General features: G+C 33.9%; 3 protein-coding genes across 5 annotated transcripts; 1 reads left to right on the plus strand and 2 right to left on the minus strand.

Moving 5' to 3' along the window:
- Nucleotides 1-5,592: 5,592 nt before the first annotated feature.
- LOC131651560 (uncharacterized) lies at nt 5,593-6,666 on the plus strand. Its single transcript, XM_058921217.1, has 3 exons — nt 5,593-5,812; nt 6,143-6,364; nt 6,536-6,666. Exons 1-3 carry the CDS (start codon nt 5,593-5,595, stop codon nt 6,664-6,666), a joined length of 573 nt encoding a protein of 190 aa, XP_058777200.1.
- Nucleotides 6,667-7,494: 828 nt separating this feature from the next.
- On the minus strand, nt 7,495-8,835 carry LOC131654192 (uncharacterized). The gene is made up of 3 exons (XM_058924616.1): nt 8,602-8,835; nt 7,898-8,091; nt 7,495-7,806 (listed from the first exon to the last, which is right to left on the minus strand). The coding sequence occupies exons 2-3, from the start codon at nt 8,077-8,079 to the stop codon at nt 7,629-7,631; spliced, it is 360 nt and encodes a 119-aa protein (XP_058780599.1). The 5' UTR covers nt 8,080-8,091; nt 8,602-8,835; the 3' UTR covers nt 7,495-7,628.
- Nucleotides 8,836-13,283: 4,448 nt separating this feature from the next.
- Nucleotides 13,284-20,166, minus strand: LOC131654191 (serine/threonine protein phosphatase 2A 55 kDa regulatory subunit B beta isoform). 3 transcript variants are annotated; one of them, XM_058924614.1, is made up of 14 exons: nt 19,743-20,166; nt 18,441-18,544; nt 18,214-18,312; nt 18,009-18,128; nt 17,282-17,497; nt 16,556-16,647; nt 16,135-16,253; nt 15,302-15,425; nt 14,937-15,060; nt 14,633-14,701; nt 14,439-14,530; nt 14,270-14,347; nt 14,109-14,179; nt 13,284-14,025 (listed from the first exon to the last, which is right to left on the minus strand). In XM_058924614.1, the coding sequence occupies exons 1-14, from the start codon at nt 19,852-19,854 to the stop codon at nt 13,889-13,891; spliced, it is 1,557 nt and encodes a 518-aa protein (XP_058780597.1). In that variant the 5' UTR covers nt 19,855-20,166; the 3' UTR covers nt 13,284-13,888. The 3 variants fall into 3 exon arrangements, with proteins under 3 accessions (XP_058780597.1, XP_058780598.1, XP_058780596.1); XM_058924615.1 differs by having other exon boundaries at nt 14,109-14,176; nt 17,279-17,497; XM_058924613.1 differs by having other exon boundaries at nt 17,279-17,497; nt 19,743-20,161.
- Between the last annotated feature and the right edge of the window lie 5,772 nt (nt 20,167-25,938).

A 25,938-nucleotide genomic window follows, 5' to 3' on the forward strand; every position in this document is an offset into this window, starting at 1 on the left:
TTATTAGGCAACGGTTTTATTTTATTTGTCATTCACTTTAGACAACGGTTTTAACCTATTGCATAAAGTCTAGAATTTTAAAAAAAATAAATAAATCATCGGATGCAACTTCAAACTCCACTTTAAACAACTTGAAAACTACCAGAACTCTTGGATCTAGCTAATAAATAAATAAAAGTCTCACTTTAAGATAGATTTTGAAAGAGCGTGTGATTTAGTCAGTTGGAGCTTTCTAGATTATATGTTTATCCAATTTAGTTTTAATGCAAAGTGGAGATCTTGAATGTGTACATGTGTGTTCTCTATAAATCATACGGATGAACATGCTAAATGATATAATGGTTACATCTTGTGGAGATTAACCGTTGATGCATAGTCAAGAACAATCATGAACGTTGAATAAATAACAACACCTATACTTAGTCCACACGAACAAAGTATATTCAATCTCATTTCTATCTATTATGGAGAGAGAGAGAGAGAGAGAGAGAGAGAGAGAGAGAGAGAGAGAGAGAGAGAGAGAGAGAGAGAGAGAGAGAGAGAGAGAGAGAGAGAGAGAGAGAGAGAGAGAGAGAGAGAGGTATGGTAGGGTTTTACAAGCCGAATTTGGTTAAATATCAAATACTTCTGTAGAAGTGTTATATTTATAGAACCAATTGTGTGGACTACAACTTGAACAAGCCCATTAAGCACATTGTACCTTATGATGTATTGTATTTCACTTAAGACCATCATATCTTACAATGTTATGTGTTTTACTTAAGTACATCATACCTTACAATGTTTCTTATTTGACTTAAGTACACTATACTTTACGGTGTCCTATATTGCACTTAAGTACATTATACCCTACAATGTCCCGTGTTTCTTTATTTAACACTAGTGCATTGCAAGTTCACACAATCGAATAAGCTTCACTTAATTTATTTTATCCCATCAGTTTGTGCTTGTGTGTGACCTTATAGGTTCTCGCGACGTGGACAATTATATCAAATTACACTTTTAATATGATAAATAGTGAGCGATATCTAGAACACATCACCACAACCCAAATCACAAAAATACCATTTGATATGACAAAAAATCTTTATGTGATATATTTATGTGTATACTTACTCTTTTTTCCCTCATGTCTATATTGAACATAAGGCATAGACTGTGTCACCCTTATTCAATTCAATATTAAGCCCTTAGACATTTATCGTGTTACGCATGGTGTGAAAATTTCATTTAAGTTACCCATGTCCCTCAACATAATTTGTGGAGTATCCATCAATTATCTTTACGGTCCTCCTATTACATAAAATGTTTGATTAATTATAAAATACTCGACTCCACATCTAGGATCCATGGTGGTTTCTGGTCGAAGGGTGGTATACACTACTGAAATTTTATTCTTGAGGGGACAGATGTTGGAACATCCAGTCCATCAAGTTAAACCAGATTTAATACACAGATGGACAACAACACATAATCAATGTAAAAACGATGAATAACGCCAGATATTGTGAACCTAGTTCGGTGCAAAAAACACCAACGTTTAGACGACACTCTACCCAATAAAGGAAATTCACTACTTTGAATTAGTACAATTAGTCTTATAAGAACATCAAACTCTATGATGTTCAATGCCTCTTCTTAATCCTAGTGACTTTCTATTTAGATCTCCCCCTAAATATGAAAATAGCTGATTTTGTTGGACAATGATCTTCTCCATAAATGTCTTCAACAATTAGATATGATTTGTTATATTTCAAATTCAAATTTTAATCTCCACTTAAATTAATTTGAACATCTCCAACTGTCAAAAAAATCAAACAAACATTTCTAAATTAACTACAACAAATCTAATTAAATAATAATGATAAATTGTACCCCAAACAACATCCATATGACCTGCTGATAAGGCCAAGTGTTGTACTGCACATGCTGGAACATTGAGTTCCATATGTTGCACCAGAACATCCAAATTAACTATTCATCATGAATCTATGGATCTTCTTTGTAGAGTGAATCTTGGATAGAATAAGTCAGAACCAAAATTGCAATAACATTTGTCTTTTGTAAGAGACCAGATGTTGCAGCACACATGTTGGAACACCGGGTTCCACACGTGTCCCTTCTGCATCAGAACTAGCTTAAACAAACTCCATGTTGTTTTGCATAATTCAACCAATCTAAAAGGAACATTAATCTTCCCCTTTGGTAAATTTTGACAAAACAACTCTTCAAGAAGAAATCATAACTGAGTATTAGAGATCTCATACTCAGAACAACCATCAGCAGCAATAGAAGAATATCCATCAGAGCAACACATCAACAATAACATAAGTCAGAATAGCAACAAAATATTTGTATCATGGACAAAAATCATGAGGTAGTTACTCACACATGACTTTGCATGTCAGAGGTCATGAGGTAGTTACACCCACATAAGTCATGAGGTAGTTACACATACATGAGAATGCTACACAATTCTAGCTCCAAAAAAAGTCATCCATGCAATCATTCAAGTGACTTAGTCAATGCATAAACACACAGTTAGTATTCAGTAGTCAAAGATTAGAAGCTACTACTAACACATAGTCAGATTAGCACAAACAAATCTGGGCCAAATGTCTGGTCGGATTTTTCAGCATGTGTGCATTCCAAAGAATACCAGAAAACCAAAAAAGTTAGTACCAATGAGTACTAAACACATCAGAGATAGTCAAAGATCAGAAGCAACTACTAACACATAATAAAATCAACACACACAGATATGAGCCATATGTCAGGCCAGATGTTTTAGCATGTGCGCATTCCATAAAATACTAGAAAATCAGAACAAGCAGTACTAAACACATTAGAGATCTGCAGATATCAGCTCCTCACAATCAGTTGTTAGTAGTCAAAACAAATACCCTTTACACACTGTTACTCTCCCTTTTGGCCATAATTTGACAAAGATATTCCTCAAAAATATTGGTCAGTCATCACAGAATATAGTATGTTAGTACATACATACATTAGATCAGGAGTAGACAAACCTCAACCAATAGTGCAAATGTTGATCAAGATACTAATGCATCACTCTCAATTATTGGAAACAAGGCCAATACATATTTAGTCATATGAAAACAAAGCATGCCCAAAATACAGGGGCTAAGCAAAAGAAACACTTTGAATTAACACCCTTAAGTCTTGATCAGTCCATCTTCTGGAATCACATATATGCTTAACTCGAATCATACACATATAAATGATTTTGGGTTTTGGTTATGTGGATATGATTCAAATTAGAGATTTTGTTGACTCAAATCACATAACTCGAATCATAAAAAGCTTGATTCGAATCATGGGAACACTTTTTCTTGGTTATTAGATCTTAATTCAAATCATCTACTCTCTTGACTCGACTCGTACTCATTGCCTGTGACTCAAATCAAATAGCATTTTCTCTTATTTTCGTGTTAGCTTTTCAACACATATATAAATCTTTCTCTCGAATCCCTTTCACAATGTGCATAACATACACATCAACTTTATGATTTAGAACTCACAACACACATTTTCTCTCAACTTTTAAAAAAGGTTTTGAATTTTGTTTTCAATTTTACAAACGAAATCTCTTCATCTTTAACCTCTTATATCATCCACTATCGTTTGGATTAAGCTCTCTCTTCTTGTGTGAGATCTGTGAGGAGGATCGTTGTTGTGATTAATGTTTTTGTGGAGATTTTTTTAATATTTCAGGAGTTTGCATTTGTGTGTGTGATTGTGGTTGGGATCGACAAATTCTGCAGAAAAAAAGGAGTTTCTTCTCTTTGGGATTACTTTGGTAGAGCTATGTGGAAGCCTACAGACAAAGTTGGAGTTTTTTTCATCTTCAGACAGTCCAAGACTCAAAATACCTGTAGGGTCGAGTAAAGATCAGTGCAGAACAGTGACTTAGAACAACATTCTTGGAGCTAAAATATTTAAGCCGCGGCCGAATAAATATTACGCAAGAATTTAGTGTTAGATGTTGTATACAAGTCAAAGAGGATTCTGATCAAAGATCTTTATTTTCAGCATTATTTGAATTGTGATTGTACAAAACAATTTTGTGTAATTTTGTTAAAATAATAATGGAAGAATAACAAACTTTTAATGGACAATCATTGGAGAGTAAAATATACATGGGGAGGATGAATTGTTAAACCACTATACATCCAGACTACTATCTTTCTCTCTCTTTATTTACATTTTGATTATAATTGCTATTGAAGAGTAATTCAATATTCAGAAGTTCTGATGTGGGCTGATCTCCTGATGGTTACTCAGAAGATAGTGTTGACCAGAAGATGTTACCTTCTGGGTCCCATTAGCTTAGCTGTTTAGTAGTAAGGGTACTTTAGTATTTCTAAGTATTGTACTGTTTGTACACTAAACTTGTTCACTAAGTTTAGTCTGTTAGGGCTTAGGTGGCAATTTTCTTTTGTATAAATAGCCTTGTAGTAGCTATCATTTATTAACAACACAAGTAGGATCAACAACTTTATTCTCTCTCATTAATATTTGCATCGTTATTCTCTTTGTCATCATTTTTATTCATTGTGCACCAACAATTGGTATCTAGAGCTCCGGTTCCAAACACAGGGAAACACGAGTGAACGCGAGTTTGTGTGACTGTGTGATTGATTTTGTTTCCGGGAAACAAAGTTGTGAGTGAAATCTGTTTTTGTCTGCACAAGTTTAAAGATGAGTGGAAGCAACTTGAATACCAAACTTCCAGTTCTTGATGGTAAAAACTGGAATAGATGGATGATTCAAATGCGTGTATTATTTGGTGCTCAAGATGTTCTAGATCTTGTCACTGGAGGATATGTTTCGGTTGCAGCGGATGCAACAGAAGAACAAAGAGAAGCGCAGAGAGAGACGAAGAAGAGAGATCAAAAGGCGTTGTTCTTCATCTATCAGTGTGTGGATGTGAATGTGTTTGAGAAGATTGTTGATTCTATGACGTCAAAGGAGGCGTGGGATATACTGGTCAGGTGTTACGGTCGTGACGTATTAGTGAAGAAGGTGAAGCTTCAATCCATGAGAATGCAATATGAGAATCTCAACATGAAGAACAATGAGAAAGTTTCTGAGTATATCTCTAGAGTGATTGTGATCACTAATGAGATGAAGGCTTGTGGAGAAACCCTTTCTGAACGAGTACTCATAGAGAAGATATTGAGGTCTCTTACTCCTCAATTTGATTATATTGTTGTATCTATTGAACATTCTAAAGATCTGGAAACCATGAGAATAGAAGAGTTGCAAAGCAGTTTAGAAGCACAGGAGTTGCGTCTGACTGAAAGAACTTCTGAGAGGGAAGTTGAGCAAGCTCTGAAGGCTTCTTTTATCAAGAAGGACCAGAAGCTGAAAAAACATGGTAGGTTGCAGAAGTCAGAAGTCTTCTATTCTGATGAGGAGAAACATCAGAAGGGAAAGGAGAAGTATGACAAGAGAGTGGTTCAGTGTTACTGTTGTAATAGGTTTGACCACTTTGCTAAAGATTGTTGGTCAAACAAAGAAGAAGCAAAAATAGCTAGAGGAGATTCTGATGATGAACCTGTGCTATTAATGGCTTATGAATCTGATGAGGAACCTGTGAGTTTGTCGTTTTCTGATTCTGAAGGGGAAGAAGATAACTCTGAATATTCTGAAGGAGTGTTTTTATATGATTCAGAATCAGAAGATGACTTTGAAGATTCTGAAGAAGAGTCAGAATCTGAGGTTTCTTCTGAAAATAAGTCAGAGTTAGAAGATGACTCTAAAGCTGAAGACAAGTCAGAATCCGAAGGTGATTCTGAGTCTGAAGGAGAATCAGAAGATGAGTCAGAATCAGAAGATGAGTCAGAATCAGAAGAAGATTCTGCTTCTGAAGATGAGTCGGAACTTGAAAGTTCTGAAGAAGAGTTAGAGTCAGAAGATGAAGAATCTTCTGGAGACTCTGAAGATGAGTCAGATGGTGAATCTGATTCTGATCCAGATTTTGATGATGATCAAGAATCTGGTGGTGGTCATGCTTCTGGAAGGGAAAACTCTGAAGACATAGGTTCTGGAGGACAAGCTTCTAGAGATGACCGTGTTTCTGGTGTTAATCATGACGTTGAAAATGGAACTTCTGAAGGCGGAGCTTCTGAAGGTAGTCCAGCTTCTGACGGTGGTCTTGATTCTGAAAGAAAAGATTATGAAGTTGGAACTTCTGAAGGCGATCCAACTTCTAAAGGTGGTGGTTTTGAACAAGACCCAGAAGTTAACAAAGGTGGAACTTCTGGTGGTAATCAAACTTCCGAAGAAAATCTAGAAGGAGATATGGTTCCAGAATCAGAAGGAGATTCTGAACTATTGGGTATTGAAGAATCACTCGAAAAGAAAGGCTGGCTGAATGCCATAAAAGAAGAACTTGAGGCTTTAGAAGGAAACAAGACTTGGAAGTTAACTAAGCTTCCAAAGGAGAAGAAAACCATCAGCGTCAGATGGGTTTTCAAGGAGAAATCTGCATTTCTAAATGGAGTATCAGAAGTTGCACACTGTAGCAATCAGAAGAAACTTGCAGATGTTCTGATGAAGAATGTCAAGACTGAACACCTTATCCGTTTGAGGGATGGAGTTGGTGTTGTAGATTTTAGCGAGCTGAATATATGGTATTGAAGAGTAATTCAATATTCAGAAGTTGAACATCAGAAGTTCTGATGTGGGCTGATCTTCTGATGGTTACTCAGAAGATAGTGTTGACCAGAAGATGTTACCTTCTGGGTCCCATTAACTTAGCTGTTTAGTAGTAAGGGTACTTTAGTATTTCTTAGTATTGTACTGTTTGTACCCTAAACTTGTTCACTAAGTTTAGTCTGTTAGGGCTTAGGTGACAATTTTCTTTTGTATAAATAGTCTTGTAGTAACTATCATTTATTAACAACGCAAGTAGGATCAACAACTTTATTCTCTCTCATTAATCTTTGCGCCGTTATTCTCTTTATCATCATCTTTATTCATTGTGCACCTGCATGTTTAAGTTGATTGTTTTCTTAGAATTGATAGTGATTTTGTTGATAAGTTTAAGTTTTGTTAGTTTAATATATCCAAACAATCTTGTTGTTTATTAAACCTTTACATTGTAATATTATATTTAATGTCTGATATTGGTTTCGTACCATCAACGAATTCAAAACTTGTTTTTAGTGCCTAAAGCTTTTCGCATTGAAAGTGTCCATGCAAGATAGTTGTCACTGTCCGAGTTGCGGGGAAAGAGTAACGAACTTGGGCACGTCCCTGGAATCAACATAATACAACGATGTGATGTTCTGCTCTGGATCAATTGTTGGGGTTGTCGTAGGGAAAACAAAAAAATGGAAGAATCAAAGAAACTAGAAATTTGGGTTTTCTGTGAGATTGTTTGCTTAAATTGAAATTGATGGATGTTGAAGAAAAATGCAGTGATTGCATGTAAAGAATTGAAAAGCAAAGTACAATAATTCATGATTTAAAAAGCAATATGAATCTTCACCATATATAAAGCTTATCCATGTCACAAACAATTACTATGTCATTTCATGACATCAAAATTAAAGTGAATCAAAAAGATCTTATGATCTAAACATGCAAAATTTCAACAATTAAACATAGTAGCCAGTGATAGTGAATCCTCTTCCTACAATCTCACCCCCACAAAACCATGCAAAACACTCAAGTCCAAACAAAGCAGCATATCCAGCATTCTCCACGTTCAGATCCTGCTTGTTCTTCATAGCATACTCCAATTCCTTCTTTAATACATTGTAACGATGAGGAATACTACAAAAACACAAACATCAAGTTCAACACTTGAAAGAAAAACATGTAATCATAATATAAACAATAAGGATTTAATTCATATACATCGTACCTGGCGAGTCGAGTATAGAACAATTGTTTGGCCAATGATTGACACTTCTCAACCGTAGGTGGTTCTTGGATATAGTGTTTGTTCTGCTCCATTAACAGCTTGTAATATGAACTTCCATGGCTTGACACTGCTGCTGATGCTTGAGCTACCTTTGATTGCATTTGAGGAATCTTTGATGCCATTGAGTTTTTTTTCTATACAAAAGTATCAAGATATATTAACAAAGGTGAAATACTCATTGATTTTTTTTATAAAAGTTTCATAATTTGATGTTTTTTCATACACAAATCTCTTGGCCTTCATTGTACACAAAATAAAAAAGCTCAATAATTCAATATATTTTGGGTGATATATTTTTTATAACAAAAAATACATAACTGAAAGGCAAACCCATAACAAATTGCGGTGTTATCATCTCTTGGAGAGCTCAACCGCGGTCCTAGACCGTCCAATATCAACTCCGGCCAGCTATCTAGATCCATTTCAGATCAGATTATAATATTTAAATTGATGCGTATTTTATTCTATACATAACAAATTTGGATGAAACTTATGGATTTTTATTATATAAATTACAATTTATTAAGAGATGGATCCTCATTTGTTAGACATAAAGAAGGTAGGAATGAAAGAATGTAGTAAATTACGTGAGAAAAAGAGTATGAACATTAAGAATGATGAAACAGGAGATTTGATTTCAGTACCTGAATTTTGATTAATGCAATTTACAGGAAACGGGTGAATCTTGTCTCTACTCGATGTGCTAGACTTGAATTAACGTTTGTAACGCTGGTTTGTTTTGCCCAGTCAGAATGGTAGTTAGATACAAGTTACATGGATGGATTGTGTTAAGAAAAAGTCTTACTGAATTTAAATCCAAAATTACTAAATAAACCAACAATATATTTCTATACTTAAATGTTAGTATAACACTCGTTCAAAACCACATTTTGTTTTTGTTTCTCTTTCTATCCCCATCATTCATCTATGTTTATGTTATATGGACACCCATATGTGACACGAGTGCGGACTCATTCAAAAATACAATGAGTCATTTGTAATTCACTAGTAAATAACGCATCTAACATAAAAATAGTTAAACAACATTTGTTTATAACTTACATCACGTATCAAAATAGGATTAGAAAATAAATATACAAGCAAAACAAATAAAAGAAATATGTTTCCATAATATATATATATATATATATATATATATATATATATATATATATATATATATATATATATATATATATATATATATATATATATATATATATATATATATATATATATATATATATATATATATATATATATATATATATATATATATATATATATATATATATTATTGTTATTTTTAGTTAATTTGCGCCGGTTATATCGACCCCGACCGACCACTATGAGAAAATAGTATTTTATTTAAAATCTTCTTAGCATATAAAAATTATCATCATTACGATAACAAATGTCTCAACAACAAATACATCCAATGACTCTCCGCAATTCACTCCTAACAAATAACGAGTTTGTTATTTCCTCTCTATTATATATAAAGAATACGCCAAATTCAAGTAACAAGTTTTAAACACAATTTCATCTCGTTTTTCTTCCTCACTACTGACTTGAGCATTATAGTGCTAACCTTGCAGGTCAGCCCCCTCTCCAACGAGCCGAAAGCTCAGATCCACCATCACTTTCGATCCTCGCTCTATTTGTGGTTTCGGAACAGAATTGTGGCGCCGTCATTGGGAATCAACTTGTGATTTCTGCGTTTTCCACAATTTCATGATCGCTTTGTAATTCATCAGTTTGTAACTTTCTCATGTCACTGAACTAGGAGCAATCTGAATTAAACACGAGGATTCGTCGCGTTTGATCCAATCAAACTCTATCTCAACCTCGATTTCTTGAATTTCTGAATCTCTAATTTGTACATTTTCAAGTGATGGTTGGATCCAAAGCTACTCGTTCAATTGCTGCTCGAGAAGCCATCATCGATGCTTCAGCTCAAGCAGTCAATCAACCACCTCTATTTCCACCTCTTTAGCAAAGCGTCGCAAATTCAACAGTTTTGATTCTGTTGTATCTAGATATAGTCCAAACGCCTCAAGTAGCTGAATTTGTTCAATTGCCTTCGAGTAGACCTCAAATTTCACCTTTAGTGACATAACAAGAAGTCTTACCCGATTTTCAATTGTTGCAGACTAACCTTGTACTACAAGCCGTTAACGAACTGTTGGACAATATGTTTCTCTTGAACCTTGCTCGACTTTACTGCCACTATTTTACATTTTAGTTTTGATGCCAACCCTTAATTGCGCCTGTTCCAACACATGTTCATGTCCATGGGACTATTGTGTTACCCAAGCAACTTCAAATACAATAGAGAGATAAATTGTGATATAAAAAGCTTTGAAAGAGTTGAAAAATTAAATTAGTTTTTAAATTGATTTTAAGAAGAAATGTACAGGAAGAAAAGAAAGACAAGTAAATAAGAATTAAGAAGAAAAAAAGTTGAGAGATCAAAGAAAAAACACCGAATTATATTCTGGTTCGACCCAAAACCTTGAGACTTCAACTATCACAAAGCTTTTAACATGAGATCAGCCCACAACATTTTTACACCAAACTTTTATCTCAAGTTAAGCTAGCAACTTTTATAGCTTATTAGAGTTCAAGAGAATAATTATCTCTTGCTTTACAATTACAAATATGGAGGATAAAGTCGTAGTTACACATGACAAACTCTACTAAATGTTTACTCTCTCAACTCTAAAATAATATTTTAAATGTATAAGAAAATTTTGGAGCAAGTAAGAAAGAGTATAGGAAACGATAATGTTCAGAATTCTCGTGTTTTTAAATGAACACGTTTTCTCTTTGAATAGTAAAATATTTAGTCAAGAAAGGAAACATTTTTAGAGTTGGATACGCATCATAATCAATTATGCTACGATCATAATTGATTATCACTTACTAATTTTTTTTATAATAAAAAACATAATTGATTATAAAAATTCCCTAATTGATTATTAAGCGAGTTCACCCCATTATTAATTATACAGATGCCATAATTGATTAGCGTGTGAGTTTTTCTATATAATCATTTATGTAATCATCGCACTCAATTATACTTTGTTTTTAAAGAGTATTGTCGAAACCTAGGTGATTTTGAAGAAACTTTGAAAGCACATGAAGTATGTGTTATACTATGTTTTTAAAGAGTTTTGTCGAAACCTATGTGATTTTGAAGAAACTTTGAAAGCATATGAAGTGTGTATGCGTGCTTGTCTTATGACTTTAGTATTGTACTTTGAGAGTGACAAATTTCATATTACATTTTTTATTCTATAGAAAAAATAATAAAGCATATCATCACAAGCGAAGTTTTAGTAAATTACATCGTTTCTTGATGATGCTCTTTAGCATTTGATTCGTTTGCACAAATCACCAGAAACTTCTTGTTTTTTTTATTTGGTTCAGACTTTCTTCTTTATTTGATGATGTGTGTGATATTTTCTTTGATTTTTTTTTTTTGCATTCATCAAAACTTTGTTATACATGTTCAGCACATAAAATCACACATTGTAGACTCTCATCCGACGACATCTCCATCCGTAGATCCGATCCAAAAACTTGAGTTGGATCTTCTCATTTCTTTTTATATAGGTATTGACCCAAAACATAATATATTTATGCTTTATATTGATTTGTGTTATCATTATATTCCCAGTTGCATTATACATGCTAGTCTTCTATGCCTTATGTTTTTATTCTTGAATACCGAGGCTTCTAGAAAACTTGTGTTTTCTGAATTATATGAGGCGAGTAAACAAACATCGAATCCATGGATATTTGAACCTGAGTATCCGGGAAAGAGCAGATTATTTGATGGAAGAACAGGGAATCCTTTTGAACAGTCCGTTATAATAGGAAAGCCTTATATCTTGAAATTAATTCATCAATTTGATGATAAAATACACGGATGTTCTAGTGGACCTTATGCACTTGTTACACAGCAATCCCTTAAAGGAAGGGCCAAACTAATAGGACAACGGGTAGGCGAAATGGAGGTTTGGGCCCTCGAGGGATTCAGTGTTGCTCATATTTTACAAGAGATGCTGACTTATAAATCTGATCATATTAAAGCTCGTCAAGAAGTACTTGGAACTACAATTATTGGAGGAACAATACCGAAACCTGTGGATGCTACAGAATCTTTTCGATTACTCGTTCGAAAACTACGACCTTTGGCTTTGGAACTGAATCATTTCCTTGTATCTAGAGAAGACTTACAGATTCAAAGAAAGGAAGTTTAATTGGATTGAATCGGAAATTTTATTTTATGATTGATCAGTATAAACATCAACACCTTCGAATTGGATCAGTTTCTCCTGAACAAATAAGTGTTTGGGCAAAAAAAATCCTACCTAATGGAGAAACTGTTGGGGAGGTAACAAAACCCTATACTCTTCATTATAAAACCAATAAGCCTGAAAAAGATGGATTATTTTGTGAAAGAATTTTCGGGCCTATAAAAAGTGGGATTTGTGCTTGAGGAAATTATCGAGTAATCGGAGATAAAAAAGACCAAACAAAATTTTGTAAACAATGTGAAGTAGAATTTATTGATTCTCGGATATATAGATATCAAATGGGAAGTATTATAGTATCCCCCCAAAAAGTATTTAGTTAATAGTTGTTGGCTTTATATGGTGAAAGACGGAAAATTGATCGAATGAAGGCTCCCTAGTGATCAACTATAAAATTTTTGGAATGAATTATAGTGATACTTTTTAACAAGTTGCCAATATAACATATTGGACTTCTCTCTATTACAACCATTCGACATTAGTCATTTCATGATTTCATCAGTACATTGTGATATTGAAAAGGGGTTGTGTATATGAAACATTTATTAGCTTTAGGAAAAGAGGGAGTAAGAGATTGATTTGAAAATTGAACTGTCTCATAATCATCAGTCCAAACATTTTCTTTGCAATTAGTGTGGCAAACTTGTTCTTAAATTCTCGTTATTAACACATGGATGTAATCCAAATTCTGAAATAATCAAAGGTCCTCAAAAAATGTCTTATTTATGTAAAATTAAAGACATGACATAATCAGTTAGTCAAATGCTGCTTGATCCATTGATGAGGCAGAACATTTAGCCATGGCACTAGTTACATGTGAGCTTGATAGGCCACATTCTGAAGCAAGGAAAGCAGAGACAAACATGTTAATCCTACAATGTCACAACAAAACTCTCACTTCTCACTTGTGCTTTTTCAACCAATCATACCCTAACTACATACTACTATGGAGAACCAGCAAATTTGGTGGCATATCTCACCAGAATGAAAGGAAGCATAGACAATATAGCAACCTAAACTTATTACCTTTTACACAGATTAAAGGGTACAACAAAATAAGACTTTGAAACATGTCAGATAGAATTCCAACACAAAAATAATCAATGAAAAAATGACGTACTAGAGGTTTTGGTTTTAACTGCTCCAAATATCTGTCCTAGAAACAACAAAAAAACAAAAACTACATTTTCCAAATAAACTTCCCTAGTGGCAGATATTGAACATTCTTTAGTATCTGTTGTAGGAGAGCTACAATCACAGTTTTTCATCTTCACTTGCAAGCCAAAACACAATTTTTGAAACATTGACTGCACCTCCTCCTCTTTCAGAAGAAGATACAGAAATAGGAGAAAGAATATTAGCGTCGAAAAGGAGGTGGTGAACCGCGAAACAAAAAGGAAAAAAAAAGTTCTTTTTCTCCTACCCCAGAATTGGGAAACAGCCACTTCTGGATCTTGTCTAAAAGCTCTGAAGGGCACCTGTAGTGTGAGTGAGAGTTAATGTAATAGCCTCCAACTTAGTGTGGTTGGTAGGAATGGAAAAGAAGCCGTTTCCACAAGCAAAACGCGCATGTATGATATAATCTTCAATCGTCTCTCTCCCTCTCTCTTTATGCATAGTACATGTACAAGCTATTTGCTGCAGCACAGGCAATTGAATTTTCAGATGGATGCCATGCTAAGTGCAACAGCTTTGTTGTGAAATCAAACGAATTCCCGTTTGCATCAACACCGGGGTTTTCTGCTCCTGTATAGAAACATAAACTTGTGATTATCTGTAGAAGAAACAAAAAAATATGATGCGATAAGAGAAAACGAAAGAAAACTCACCCCGTCTTACAACTCGTGTTAGACTATTTCCAAGTGATCTAGACGGCCTTGAAGGAGTCGGAACTTGTCTTCTGATAAAACGTGCAAAGTTAATTTAGATCCCACAATGTTAACTGAAAGTGAAAACTATATTCTTGAAGTCGGAGCTCTAATAAACTTACCTCATTGGATTTTTACTGGCTTCCAAAGTTGTAGCCTCGGTACTTCCAGGAGAACAGCCGAATACTCGGAATAAATTGCTGGCAACACAAATGAAACAAAATAGTAACATGCAGGGTGATAAACAATTCCAGAGACAATTGAACCATGGATTAAGTTTGTATCACAGACCTGTAAGAACCAGTTGCTACTCGTAGTCCATCGCCGCTCAGACAGCACTCGAACTTATCAAAAATCGAATCGTTTTCATATAAATCACAAAGCTGGCAAGTCCAAACCAAAACATAGTTAGTTATTATAACACAATAAAGCAGCAGAAATAAATTTAAGGTTAATCATCCCTTATGCAACCACAGGAACCTAACCTTAGGTCTTAGATACTCATGAACCTGGTAAGTAGCAACAGGACCTGAATCCATATTAATGTCCCATAACTGATAAACAAGTCAAGAAGAGTAAAAATGAGATGAAATTCAAAGGAACATAAAAGCTAAATCAATATTCACAATTCAGATAGTATTAATCTTTTTAGCAAAAATTGACTAATGGGATGCTGTTTGAAAGTTGAAGGAATTTGATTGACAAAAATAAGGGGGTCTACTTCTGAAGTCCGAATATTGTGAAAGCTTTAACAGAAGCGTTAATTTATATATCGTAAAACTTCCAAACCTTTAAAGTCATGTAATCACGACTGAGTATGTATCTTCCATCCTTCCCAAATTTTATGTCAGATATAGAAGCAATGATCTCGGTGAAAAATGATCTGGATCCTGGAGCCTCCTGTTCCTCGAACCTGCATCAAAGGGCATTGCCTATTAGAGTCTAGAAAGAATATGAAAGTGCATAAATGGCATGCATAGGCTTCATAAAAAAATCTTCTTTTAAGATAAGCAACAATTTAATGGTCCGCATCGAAGTCATCTTTTCAGTTCTAATGTAAGCTGTATGGGAGGAGCACGATACTTATTTATTGGTTAGGAATCAACAAGATTAACAGTGAAGAACATAAAAAGAACTAAAGAAGAAGTACTTACAGTTTGGCATGAGAATCACATAACGCTGACTGCCGCAAGTCAATTAGACGGATTGAACCCTTTGAACTGCTATATGCCAATGTATTACAATGTGTAGGGTGGAATTCTGCTGATGTTATAACCTCTACAATAACAATATATAGGGTCATGGCTCAGCCAAGACTATATAAAACAAGAACAAGTTGGCAACAATCGAAAAACATGATTCTTTCTTCACTTTGCGCCAAGACTCGTGAAAGCCCGCAGCACTTAACAGGTTGACAATCCAGCCTTAAAACTCCATCCTATTGTTTGTAAATCCTATTCTTGGAGTAGCACACATGATAGTCAAACGTGCGGGCTAGATCGTGAGATTGTAAGATCTCGCATCTTACTAATATACATTCCGCAACGAAACACGCTCGGTCAAAAAGTATAGAGCATGTGATAGTTAAGCATACCGCACAATAATTATCTACCTTGTTGGGATGTTAACGGCTAAATAATTAAAAGACAAAGTGAAGTTCTTTCAATTACCATAGAGTGACAAATTTATACTGATACTGAAAAATTGGGTATCGGAGTTTAGAAAAAAAAATCATGAACATATAACATTGGCCTGTATTGGTTCTACGCGAATCTTAATGCAGTACCAACCAAGTATTTTTTTTTTTTGATCATCAGGCTATCAGTTTAGGTTGGGTTGGCATATCAGAAGGTCAGGGTCGGCATTGAGCACTCACTTGTCAGTCAACGACAACTTGTAACAACTATAATAATATGAACTAAATAGTTAGTGTTCTACCAACAGAGATATGTTTATAGCACAGATTTAAAAAAATCATCAAGCTTACCTGTCAGATCCTCCATGTTTGCAGGTTTTACATCAACGATATTAAAACTTTGACTGCTTATTTCCAGGTTCCAAAGATTTATTCTCAAATCATCAGCTGATATGAAAGTTTCGCCATCACTAAAAGGTTTCAGCAACATAACACCATCAGAATTTGATCAGTATCTATAAAACTACGTAAGAAAGTAAAAAATAAGGTACAAAAACGCATATAGTCATCAAGTAATGCTCCAGATTCCAGAAAGAAAACAACTATGCATCCATTTTAGGAGCACCCGCCGCAGTAAAGGAAATAAAATTACCAAAGCAAGATTCACCTTAAATAGCCTTAAAATTAGAATATGAATCCTCGGCGTATTCAATTTCAACCAAAACTTACTAGACAATAGCAAAATACCATGTGGACTAAGAAAGCTAAATACCTGTTATTTGAAATAGAATTGATATGATAATCGTGTGCATGGGCATAAACTCTACGGCATCGAGCCACCAAGCTTGTTTCATGACTACTTACCTGCTTTTTTTACAAAATGAGTTAGTACTGCCAAAATCCTAAACATGCATTAGATATAGTTTGGAAATGAAAGTACTTGAACCACTTTATATAGTTTCTTCTCTTCTAAAGCATCAGGATTAGACTCTAATATTTATCTTTTTATAAAAAGGAACGGAATAATCAAAATATGAAATCAAACTCTAATATCAATCTTTTTATTTCTTATTCTACTTTCATTTTCTTCATGAATGAAAAATAGCAGATTGTTAAAATTCCGTTACGCAGTGGTGTTATTGAACCACTATAGATATTGTGTACTGAATAGAGTATTGTGGAACAATAGCGGTTTCCCCAATTCCTCTACGCTATACCCTTATAGTACCGCTATAGCGGCTGTTTAAAAACTTTGACCAAGCCCAGAGAGTTCAATCTTTTATCTTCCCGGTTATTTTAACTTTAAAGTGATACGAAACAAAACAACATAACTGTATTCAGTTTTAAAGAAGAAAAGGTAAGAACTGTTAAACTAACACTTTCATTTTTATACATTAATTCATTGGTTGTTTATAGTATCTTATGCCAAAGGAAATTTATCCTCAGTGAACAAGTATCAGAAAAAATAATTACAAGTGGAAGGGATGAATACAACTACCACGGGTAATCTTAGTGACGGTATGCCTCCCGGAGGAAATGAGAAGTCAGAGCTAAGATAGTTGAATGATCTATCTGAATCAGGATATCCTCCATTTTCAAGGCTTGGCTTAGGATTACTTAAATTACTTGAACTAGCAATACTGCCATTTCCCATTGTTTTCAAAGAAGGGTCAACATTCATCTCAGCAATTTTCTTGACCTTCTTTTCTTGAACCTGTTCAACCCTCAGATAAGGAAAGATAAGAAAAGGTGATCTAGAAGACCTATAGATGATATTATTCATATGAAAGAAAAAAAACAAAGTGGAATGCAGCCATATTCATTATTTATAGATGCATAAGCAAACATTCAATATGCTAACTATGTAACATTTATTCAAGATGAATTTCCCGCGGTGTGATTTCATAGCATTTCCTTTCATATATGTTTCTCTCCGTATCCCAATGCACTTAACTATTAAGATGCCACATAACATGATAAATGTTTAGAAGTTGAAGGAAAACAGCAACAGATTTGTTGGCTAAGGCCCTTGAAAGGTTTTGATATTCCGAAAGGAAGTCGCCGTATTAAACACTTGAAAACAAACAGCCTACCCGAGCATTCACCCTCAAAAACCACTCTCTCTACATGCAAAGTTATCTGATTCCACAAAAGTGCAACCTTGTGAACAATGCATTGATAAGAGACAGCACTAAGAATGCTACAAATCAGCATTTATTTCATACCTTCCAAAATTTGATGGTTTTATCATTTGTCGAGAGAAGGAAAAGGGCGCCATTAGCTATTTGGCACCATCTGATTTTGTTGATTTTCTCTTCTATCTCCAAACTCTTAAGGTAGTCAAACTGAAACAATTATCACACATTATATATGTTGGATATTCTAAGACAAATGATGTTGGGGGAACGTTGCCGGGAATATGATTATTACCTCGGGCTCGTGACTCTGAAACTCTGTTTTGTAACGGAATTCAGGATGCCTGCTGATCGAATAATCCATCCTTTCTGAATCCCTTCTAGATTCACCATGCTGCATGTTTCAGCATACATATAAACATACATAATACAATACTACGGGCAAAACATGAAATCTGTCAAAACATAAGTTTAGGTTCTTTCTACTAAAACAAAGATTGCCTAAGCATAAATCCGGCTTACATCTTTTGTATCCGTCCTCTCAAAGAGAACCACTCGACCACCACGATCACCAGTAGCAAGATGATCGCCAGACTTGTCAAATTCGATAGCAGAAATTATGTCCACTGTAGAAACACATTTGGGCAAATAATTAGGAAAGTTTCACATTATCCTGCAACAAAACTATTTCAAATTTTCAATGACTATTGCAACTATCATGGTATTGACCCGTCAATCTCACTCCAACCACCTCTTCTTGAAAGCACTTAGTCCCATATTGTAAACAATACCTTCATATAGCACACAACATATCGGTCTCTATCACTTATAGCATGTTTGGATACACATTGCAATGGTCAAAAGCACGTTGAATTCTCACGTTAACGCAAAAACTAGGTTTTGTTGCTTCTCAATTTTCAGTGGCATAGCCTTGAAACGTGCAAAAAAGAAGTTGGACGCGAATCCAAACATACCATGAATCTACTGATATTTCCACTTTTCCTTCCCTTTTTTGATAACCATGTTTTAGGTACAAAGTATTATTCACCGCTATTTGGCAGTGACTAATCTCTGTCAGGAAACTTGGTCGCCACACAAGGCGAGATCTCCTCTTCCAAACCAAGTTTTCCTTCATACTCGAGGTGCTCGAGTCCCTTACCACTAGGACCAACCAATAACATGTTGGTTTGTTTTGGCCGAAAAATGATGTTTTCTTTTTTGGCAGAGAATTGCCACACACCCACTCTATAACTACCAGCTAAATACTTTTCATTCCAACCCAGCAAACTCTGCCAAAACCTTATGTTTTTCCATTGTCAAATGGCACAGATAACAACAGACCCAGCAGTCAAACTTCAACACTACTCATCAAATCAAACTACACAACACGACATTAAGAATTTAAGATCCAACAAATCATACTTAAACAAACTTACAAATTAGTTAACAAATTAAAGAAGCCTATTCTTAACAAAAGAAACATCAATCAAACCCGAAAACACCAACCAAGTCACAACAACTCAGTTTCAGTCAGAAAAACCAATCCACTAAATTCACAATGCAAAAAAAAAACATTCAACAGAAAAAACACTCGGTCAAACAAACCCACTACTTTCCCCAAACCAAAACCAAACACCGATAATAGCAATGAACAAAAATCCAAAACAAACATTACTCAACAAAACAACATAGTCACACAAAAATACGATCCATAACCGTAACAGATCGAATCAAACCCTAATCCCAAAACACAAATTGGATCCAACAAACTGACACAAAAAAAAACACATCCCTTTCCCCAACCCACCAACACCAACAAATTACCTTCCTGAACCTCTTCACCCGCCGTACGTTCACCAAACACCTGAGAGAATTTCCACTCCAAAGGAGACGGTGGACCCGCCGGAGCTGCGACAACGTCATCGCCACCGTTCATTTTCAAACGAAATCAACGGTCACCGAATACACGAGTGAATCTACCAATCCTATAACTGCATCAAAGATTGCTTTATGGGTTTTCACAAGATCATAGATTCAGACAGACTCGTCGAAGAAAGACATAAAATTTCTTTTTTCTTCTCTTTGTGTTCCCAGTTGAACCATTGGAGCACAAAAAAGAACAAAAAAAATTCTCTCTCCTACAATTTTCTCTAATCTCTTGTAGTATTTTCTCTCTCTAAAAGGGTAAAATTGGAATTTCAGTAAACTTTGATGTTGGAGATGACAAAACAAAAAATAAAACAAGAGATACGTACACACACACTTCTGTTTTGAGTTCTCTCCGCTTAACAATTGGTCTCTGTCTTGTTTTTTTATTTTTATTTTATTTTTAAGTAGATAATAAAATATATAATTATCCTTGTTTGTGATATTCTCATCTGTTTGTTACGTAAGGAGGTGAATGACGATGTTTGATTGGACTGTGATTTTGTCTGGACGGTAATGACTTTGCGGTAGAGCTTAGTGAGATTATTAAGAATAATTTTTATGAAGGTTGAAGTTTATTAATTAAAGTATTTGTTCTCATGGAAAAAAAAGGTCTTTGTGGGAAATGACATGGATGGATGTCTTTGTGTTTAATTTTTTTTTTTTATTCTTGAAAGAAGACTGGAATTAAGGAATCAAATAGTTAAAATACAATTTAGAATTAATAAAAATGTAGTGTTATTTTTTTTAACAAAGAAAAATATAATATATATTATATTATATTATATATATATATATATATATATATATATATATATATATATATATATATATATATATATATATATATTCCTCCTCATATATAATATAGGCTAAATTACAGTTTTAGTCCCCCTGTTTTGACATTTTTACGATTTTGGTCCCCCTATTTTCTTTTTAAAAAGTTTTAGTCCCCCGTCCCAATTTTGTTCATAAACAGTGCATGATCCGTACATGATCAGTACATAACCGTACATGAACAGTACATGACCGTACATGAACAGTACATGACCGTACATGAACAGTTGATTCAAAATTGGGATGGGGGATCAAAACTGTTTAAAAAGAAAATAGGGGGGCCAAAATCGTGAAAATGTCAAAACAGGAGGACCAAAACTGTAATTTAGCCTATAATATAATATATATTATACTTCTTTGTTAAAAAAAATAACACTACATTTTTATTTCTATATATTAAAAAATGAAAAGATTAAAAAAAGGTTGAACATCAATGAATTAGCAAAATTGGAAAAGGGAGAATAAAGTAAACCTAATTTATTCATAATTTAATCATCTTTTACAAAAATAGAAATTTTGGGTCATTTGTTTTGACTTTTTTTAAAAATAATGTTTATATTGTTATATAGTTAAAAAAATTTAACAAAAACTTCAATTGAAATTTTTATTTGAATAGTTATTCTTAAATAATTATTTTAGGTATTTTATTTTATTTTTTTAATATTAAAATTTGAAAAATCACTTAATTTTAAAGCTATTTCAAATAAATTTTTTATCAAAATTATTTTTAAAATATAACTTTTTTAAAATATTGTAATTTTTATTATGTTTTGATCTTCAATAATGTATGTTTATATTATATAATGTCAAAGTTAGTGTTTTAATTTCTTTTCTTCATATTTTGAAAAATATTTTTATAAAAATCATTTTTAAAAATACAAAGAAAAAACTAATTTTTTAAGCTAAAACAAACATGTCATTCATCTCACCAAATAAAGTCAGATAATCAATTCTATTTAAATCAATTTATCTGCATGCTAATTTCCTTCTCTGTAATTATAAGATAAGAAATTATGTTTCTAGTCAGCTATGCACTTTAGTCATCTGTTCTAAGCTATCAAATAACTATATTATGGTTTTTCAAAGCTATTGTGACTAATTTATAATAGGCTTCGAGCCAACTACTATTTGATCCTCTAATATGTGCAATTTGAATTAGTTTTATTGCTCAAATGAGCTCAGCATATAGTGCCAAAGTGATATTTGAAATTCTGGAACTTGTAAAATAGATGTCCTAACAACACATAATGTCAAAATATATGTTATAACATCTGCTGACTGACAATATAATTATCAAAACTGAAACTAAATGGAGAATGATAAATAATACAATTAATTGTTAACTCAGTTCAGTGCAACAACTCCCTCACTACCAAGCTAGGAAAGAAATTCACTATTAGCAGTACTAGTTCAAAGCCTAAACAGTCATACACTACTAAAAAATTCGCTTTTAGTGACCGATTTAGTGACTGAAAAATTTTGGTCACTGTAGTGGCCGAATTAGCCACCAAAATTTTATATTCATGAGCAAATTTTAAGAGGTCACTAAATCGGTCACTAAAATAAATCAGTCACCGATTTAGAGACCAATATTTTGTGACCGAATTAGCCACCAAAATTTAATATTCATGAGCCAATTTTAAGTGGTCACTAAATCGGTCATGAAAAATAATTTTATATACAATTTAATTTTTATATATAAATTAGAGACCGGAATTTCGGTCACTAATATTTTTTTGTTTTCTTTTTCTATTTTTAATCCTCTTTATTATTTTACTATTTTCTTTCCATTTTTTTAAATATTTTAATTCTCTTTCAAATTTTAAATTTTTACTAAAATTTTCATATTTTTATTCTTTTAACATATAATATATAAAAAACTATATGTATATATGTTAAAATATAAAATATAACAATAGTTGTTAAGTGTTGTAGTGGCAAGTTAATATTAAAATACACGGAGGTCACAAGTTCAATTCCTAGGTATCACAATTTTTAATTTTATTTTATGAAAAAGCACACTGAATTCGGTCACAAATTCGGTCTCTAAATTTCGGTCACTAAATTCGTCGCAAAAGCTTAGCGACTAGCACTTTTTCAACCGAAAAGTAATGGTCGCTAAATCGGTCTCTAAACATTTTAGTGACCGATTTTTATGCTTTTTCGGTCTCTAATTCGGTCACTAAAAGCGAATTTTCTAGTAGTGATAGTTTACAACTTTTCTCCTAATCACTACCTAATACAACTTCTACCTAGAAATCAACATCTAGATATGAGAGACCGACATCTCACTCCAAATCACCATAGTGATAAACACAATACACACTTAGTGACCAGAGGAACCAAATAGAAAGATTACACTTTCAAATAAACAATACTTAGTCAAAAACCTTAACTAAGAACAATATTTCATCTTACTTAAAAACTTCAATCAATAATAATACTCAACTCTCTTGTTTAAAAGCTTTAAGAGTGAGAACACACTTTCACCTCAATGTATCAGAAGATACATGAGTGACACAAAGAACAAAAACACCTAAAGGACTTGAACTCCCCTCAATACACTAACCCCTATCGCACCCACGATTTCCCTTTTATTCGCCTGCAAAACTAGGTTTAGCAAGTCCTTATTTATAGACTCTTGTAGTATGGGCTTGGACTTTTGAATAGAATCCAATCTTTTCCTTTTTGAATCAGCTACAAGATCTTCACCGAAAATAGAACAAATCAAATCAAATCAAATATTAGTTTCCTAAAAAAGTCTCAATGATCCTTTTTCTGAAACTAAATCAAATCTGCATTTGTCCTAAAAACTCCTTGATTGGCTGTGTCTATAATAAGTATTTGAATCTTCTTGAATCTCATATTTTTGAATCAAATCTTCAAGGATTAAACACTAGTCTGAACTATCAGGATGTTCTGGTATAGAATGTCATAACATCTGGCAGAACATCTATCAAAATATATAACAATTGAACCTGTTATGACAGTAGATCAAGATGTTTCAACATCTTGTTTAAGATTAGCTAAGAACCATGTTTTAGTAAAATTAATTCCAACACAAAACCATGGAACTAACGATACTAATATTCTTCGCATCAAAGTAACCTAAGGAAGGTCCATTAAAGTTTATGAAAACATCGTCGAAAGAAGCTTATCTATGGACCCCTAAAGGTATGTTATTTATGTTGCATTTTAGCCAATTAGTAATTGGATATTACCAAATGACTTATTTTATGATTGTATTTTTAGGAGAATGAGATTTAACCATGAAAATTTTAAGAGTGATGAAGTCTCTGGTGGAATTGTAGTTTGAGGTTTTAGTTTCATTTCCAGAAAAGGAGACATTTGAAATGATCAAATTGATTGTACTTTTCCAATACACAAATAATATTATATTTGTAAAGACCCGTCGTCTACAATTGATGGTAACCTCGCCTTTAACGCCTTTTACTCGCCTTATCGTGGGAATCATGGAAAAATATACATCTTGATCAGAGAGAATTCAAAGTCAACAGACTAAATTGCGTCTTCCTAGGAAGTAGGGATTCAACAGTCCACTACTATGACTAAGTAGGCGATTATCATTCTCAAGAAACCCTAACTCCAGGACAACGAACCTCTATAAATACCTCGTTCCTAGCATGAGGAAGGACTACTTATATACATACGAAATACTTAAGATTATAGATCTTCGCACCTCATGTGAGCTTGCTTTATCCATAGCCAAAAACACCACTTAATAGGGTTTCTCACCATCGTGAAGAAACTAGCTATGGTCGTCGTCACTGAGAGGAAGTTTCAGCCCTATTTTCAAGGCCATAAGGTTCTCATAAAAACCAACTACCATGCCCGACAGGTCCTTAAAAAGCCAGGCTTGGCAGGAAGAATAATATTTTAGGCGGGAGAACTCAGAGTATGAGATCCAATATGTTTCAAGATAAAGCATAAAGTCCCAAGATCTAGCGAATTTTGTTGGGAAAATTCATCTCGCTAGTGGACGAAGAGGCTCCCCATAATGGGCGTTGTCATTTGATGGTGCCTCAAATGTTAAAGAAAGCAACACTGAGATAATATTATAAGGGTCAGGCGACATAGTGATCAAACAAGCACTAAAGTTAGAATTCAAATCTAGCAATCATGTCTAACCGTTTAATCCTATCCGTAGTTCCCAGCTTGCCATGACAAATAAGCCATGAGGTATGGATAGCTATAGGCCTCACATTATTGCCTTTAAACAGAAATCTCCAATGCAAGCGGTTAGTGTCATTAAAGGAATTTGATTCCATGCCTTATTCATTCAATGATAAACCAATATATACAAAAATACAATGCCCCAAATTAGGCACCTCATCAACCTATATTAATGTACATTAATATACTAGTCAACCTATATCAATATAAATTAATATACAATAATCACTAGTAATAACTAACTACAAATAATTAAGATTATTCTATAATCTATCACACCCATGTAGTCAGAACGGGAGGGTCACGAACACTGAGACTGTTACAGAAATCTTCCAACAAGATAAGAGGCAACCCCTTAGTGAAGATATCGACTATTTGATAACGAGAAGGAACTTGACAAACCCGAACCTCTCCATGCGCCACTTTTTCTCAAACAAAGTGAATATCCATTTCAATATGCTTTGTGCGTTAGTGTTGAATGAGATTGCCTGACAGATAAATGCCACTCACATTGTCGCAATAGACCAATGTCGCTTTACGAACCGAACAATGTAGTTCTAATAGCAAATTAAGAATCCAACAGGATTCAGAAACAAAATTAGTCACTCCCCGATACTTGGCCTCTGCACTAGAGCGAGATAAAGTAGCCTGACATTTTGACGACCATGAGATTAGATCATAACCAAAATAAACACAATACCCTAACGTGGATCGTCTAGTATCTGGACATCCTCCCCAATCGGCATCAGTATAGGAGACAAAATCATCTATTGAGGAAGGAAAAAGATGTAAACCAAAAAGAATAGTGCCTTGAATATATTGTTTTATACGCTTCAGAGCATTCATATGCTCATCCCAGGGGTCATGCATATGTGGGCAAATCTGTTGAACAACATAAGACATGTCTGGTTTCGTAAATGTGAGATATTATAGAGCACCTGTTTAGTGTCAACAAGGGTTTGAGTTGATTTGCAGGAGATCATACCAGCAAGATCGATTATTTCCTCTGCATATTTTCGTTGTAACAGAAACAATCCTCTTTTGTGTTGAGTCACACTTATGC

This window comes from Vicia villosa, linkage group LG2 (assembly GCF_029867415.1).
Source record: "Vicia villosa cultivar HV-30 ecotype Madison, WI linkage group LG2, Vvil1.0, whole genome shotgun sequence".
NCBI classification, from domain to species: Eukaryota; Viridiplantae; Streptophyta; class Magnoliopsida; order Fabales; family Fabaceae; genus Vicia; species Vicia villosa.

Excerpts from the sequence above, each read along its gene's own strand:
- LOC131654191 (XM_058924613.1), bottom strand. The coding sequence starts at position 19,854 with ATGAACGGTGGCGATGACGTTGTCGCAGCTCCGGCGGGTCCACCGTCT. Across the intron at positions 14,531-14,632 it reads ATGAGTATCTAAGACCTAAG|CTTTGTGATTTATATGAAAA; the intron begins GTTAGGTTCCTG and ends TGGACTTGCCAG. Across the intron at positions 14,180-14,269 it reads GCCAGTAAAAATCCAATGAG|AAGACAAGTTCCGACTCCTT; the intron begins GTAAGTTTATTA and ends ACGTTTTATCAG.
- LOC131651560 (XM_058921217.1), top strand. The coding sequence starts at position 5,593 with ATGGCTTATGAATCTGATGAGGAACCTGTGAGTTTGTCGTTTTCTGAT. Across the intron at positions 5,813-6,142 it reads AGACAAGTCAGAATCCGAAG|GCGGAGCTTCTGAAGGTAGT; the intron begins GTGATTCTGAGT and ends GAACTTCTGAAG. Across the intron at positions 6,365-6,535 it reads AGGAGATTCTGAACTATTGG|AAGTTGCACACTGTAGCAAT; the intron begins GTATTGAAGAAT and ends ATGGAGTATCAG.
- LOC131654192 (XM_058924616.1), bottom strand. The coding sequence starts at position 8,079 with ATGGCATCAAAGATTCCTCAAATGCAATCAAAGGTAGCTCAAGCATCA. Across the intron at positions 7,807-7,897 it reads TTCTATACTCGACTCGCCAG|TATTCCTCATCGTTACAATG; the intron begins GTACGATGTATA and ends GTGTTTTTGTAG.